The 3316-nt window shown below is 38.6% G+C and overlaps 1 protein-coding gene across 1 annotated transcript in view; it reads left to right on the top strand.

Moving 5' to 3' along the window:
• Positions 1 to 3055: 3055 nt before the first annotated feature.
• The window catches only part of LOC107299003 (vomeronasal type-2 receptor 26-like), a gene marked incomplete at its 5' end in the record, with an annotated part of 15992 nt that continues 15731 nt past the window's right edge, over positions 3056 to 3316 (top strand). The window contains one exon of the mRNA XM_029286658.1: positions 3056 to 3314. Within this exon, the coding sequence (XP_029142491.1) occupies positions 3056 to 3314 (259 nt within the window). The remainder of the gene's footprint in view (positions 3315 to 3316) is intronic.

The following is a 3316-nucleotide window of genomic DNA, read 5'->3' as shown; positions in this document are numbered from 1 at the left end:
TCGTTCTGCACAGAGAGTACATCTTTTTGGGACAAATCGTTAGTGCCAAGATGTACAATAGCCTCCACATCACAGTCCTTGCTGGTATTCTTAATTATTTTAGAAATACGCCTCTTGTCCCTACTGGCAGTAGCACCTGGGAGACATCTGACCTCTTTTGAAACCTCTGTGTCCTTTCCTAAATTTACATCCCTTATAACTGAATCACCAACCAGAAGGTGGCTTTTCTTTTTGGATGCCTTTCTGTTCTTGCATGACTGGTGTGTAATACCTGATTCGCACTTCTCCCTGTCGGAAACAAGTTCTTCATCTCGGTCCACGATCCCCTGCTTATTTGAGTTATCATCACAAATACCTTTACCTGTCTCCTTAATTTCCCTATTAAGGTCAGCAAGGGCGTTGCATCTGTTGTGCAGGGATACAGCGAAAGCTTTGTGTTTATGGTTCACAGCTCTCACCCTGCCAGATCCCACGGTTGTCCACACTGCCCTTCTCCTGCAGGGTCTTTGTGGTAGAGGGGGCTGATAGCGCGGAGGCTCAATAGAGTAGAAGGGCTGAACTGGAGACCTAATTTCTGCCTGAAGAGCACAGATTACAGACCCTAGATAGATAATCTGTCCTTGTAGACTAGTGATTTGTTTACAGATAGGACAGTTTCCAAGTTTGAAGAGGGTACTGCGAAAAACAGCTTCAAAGCAAGTGTTGCACTGTACTAAGCCAGACATTCTTAGATACAAGGAATCTCAGACACACTTGCCCTGAATGTACCACTGCTGTTTATGATTTTTAGTTATATGATTCGCACGCCGTTAGGCGCGCGTGCCACTAATTTTGCCCTCCCCCCTTCTTTTCACTCACAGTTGTAAAATTCCAAGCAAGCAGCTCCAAGTAAAATTCCAAGCAAGCAAGTGATTCCAAGCAAGAAATTTCCAGCAAACTCATGTGAAATATTAATACCTCTTTACAATGCCTTGGTAAGGCCACACTTGGAAAAATGCATCCAGTTTTGGTCACCAATGTAAAAAAGAAGTTGAGACTCTAAAAAGAGTACAGAGAAGAGCAACAAAGATGATTAGGGGACTGGAGGCTAAAACAAATAAGGAAAGGCTGCTGGAATTGGGTATGTCTAGTTTAATGAAGAGAAGGACAAGGGGGGACATGATAGCAGTGTTCCACTATCTCAGGGGCTGCCACAAAGAAGAGGAAGTCAAGCTATTCTCCAAAGCACCTGAGGACAGGACAAGAAGCAATGGATGGAAACTAATCAAGGAGAGAAGCAACCTAGAACTAAGAAGAAACTTCCTGATAGTTAGAACAATTAACCAATGGAACAACGTGCCTCCAGAAGCGGTGAATGCTCCAATACTGGAAGTTTTTAAGAAGAGACTGGACAGCCATTTGTCTGAAATGGTATAGGGTTTCCTGCTTGAGCAAGGGGTTGGACTAGATGACCTCCAAGCTCCCTTCCAACTTTATTATTATTATTATTATTATTATTATTATTATTATTATTATTATTATTATTATTATTATTATTATTATTATTATTATTATTATTATTAAATATTAAGACAAGGATTTGTTGGTGGAACACACAACCTATTGAAACACAGCCATGGAAATAATGACAGTCACACTCAATAACCACAAGTTATCTTTTCTTTGCGTATCAGTTCAATATTTCCTATTGTAGTTTGTGGTGCTCTAACTTAGACTATTTATATTGGCATGTTTTCAGTTAAAAAAATAATTAAACTATTAGCCATTTATTCTCTCATGAAATATTTTTTTTCTTTTAATGACCCTGTAATCCCTTGTAATCAGGGTGACTGAATGGACCCGAGCATTTACTGCCCTGATGCCCTTCCTGATGCCTACATGGAGTTCACAGCAGATATTTCCTCTCTGTGCCCAAAGAGAAAAACATCTGCCACTACCTAGGATCAAATTCACAGCCTCCTGACTGAGAAGCAAAAACTCCACCTGTAGGCCACCATGCTGCTCCATGAAAAATAAAACAATAATCTAGAGGAATCACTATATTTTTTAATTAGGCTCAAGTATTAAAGACTTTGCATGAAAACATTTCAATTCAACAACAATCAAGGTATCTGTTTGGTTGTTAATTAACTTTTGAACCACAGGGAAATTGGCACAAGGGATAATAATGATCATTGCTTCACGTTCCCTCCTGCCTTTCTTCCTTGCCAGAATATATATTCCGATCCTGGTGATATTCAAGATACAAATTGGCACACGCATGGCTTTTCAATCAGAAATTGATGGATTGTCCCATGAAGGGCATTTTCAGATAAAATCTTTGGATTAAACATTGGATGAACCATTGGGGTGCATGCATACTTTGGAAGACAAAAATATTTTCACCATCCCAAAAGCATGAAGATGTTATTCTTTTTGATATTCCTGATGCACAAGGTAGTTACTCTGAGATGCCCTTCAAGTGAAGCTTTCCCTATTCCACATGAGTGGTTCCAGCCTGGTGATCTCATCATTGGTGGGATGGTGTCTCACATTTTTTACCACTTTTATGAAATTGAATTTAAGGAACACTCTTCTCTAAAACCTTTTGACTTACCTGTGTAAGAATTTTTATTTTTCCCATGTATTTTCTTAGCTTAGCCAGGTCCCCCCAAATTGCTAATATAAAATTTAATGATTAAGTTATTGTATAATTTAATGAGTTTGAGGTAATTTAAAAATGTTCTCCATGATCACCCCTCAGAAAACACACATATAGTAAATGAATGATATTTGTTGAAGCTGTTCCTATTATACTTTGTGCCCAAATTATTAGAACTATATTTGTTAACTAAAAAATGTCACTACTTTTATTTGCTGTTGTATATAATGGTTGCAAATAATGAAAACACCAGGCAAAATGCAGAACTGAACTCTGTGGAAATTATTGAATATTTTAGAAAGGATATTCTATTCCCACTTCCAAGAGAAATGGTTTGTTATTCATATAGAGAGGATGCCTCCTTACAAGAATTGTGAAATTCTTTTTTCAATGGGGTATTTAATTTATTTGCAGTGTAATAACCAAATTCTACCAGCACGTCCTTGCCTTGGCCTTTGCTGTGAAGGAGATCAATAAGGACTCCCAGATCTTACCTAACATCACTCTTGGGTTCCACATCTATGATAGTTACTACAACCCAAGCATGACCTATCGCTCCACTCTGGACCTACTTTTCAAATCCCAGAAATTTGTCCCTAACTACAAATGTGATAGCCAGAAGAATCTCATGGCCATCATTGGAGGATTAGATGTTCCTGCTTCATCCTACATGGC

This window comes from Protobothrops mucrosquamatus, unplaced genomic scaffold (genome assembly GCF_001527695.2).
Source record: "Protobothrops mucrosquamatus isolate PMUCROS unplaced genomic scaffold, P.Mucros_1.0 scaffold4423, whole genome shotgun sequence".
Lineage (NCBI taxonomy): Eukaryota > Metazoa > Chordata > Lepidosauria > Squamata > Viperidae > Protobothrops > Protobothrops mucrosquamatus.
This window is presented reverse-complemented; position numbering and strand designations above follow the sequence as displayed.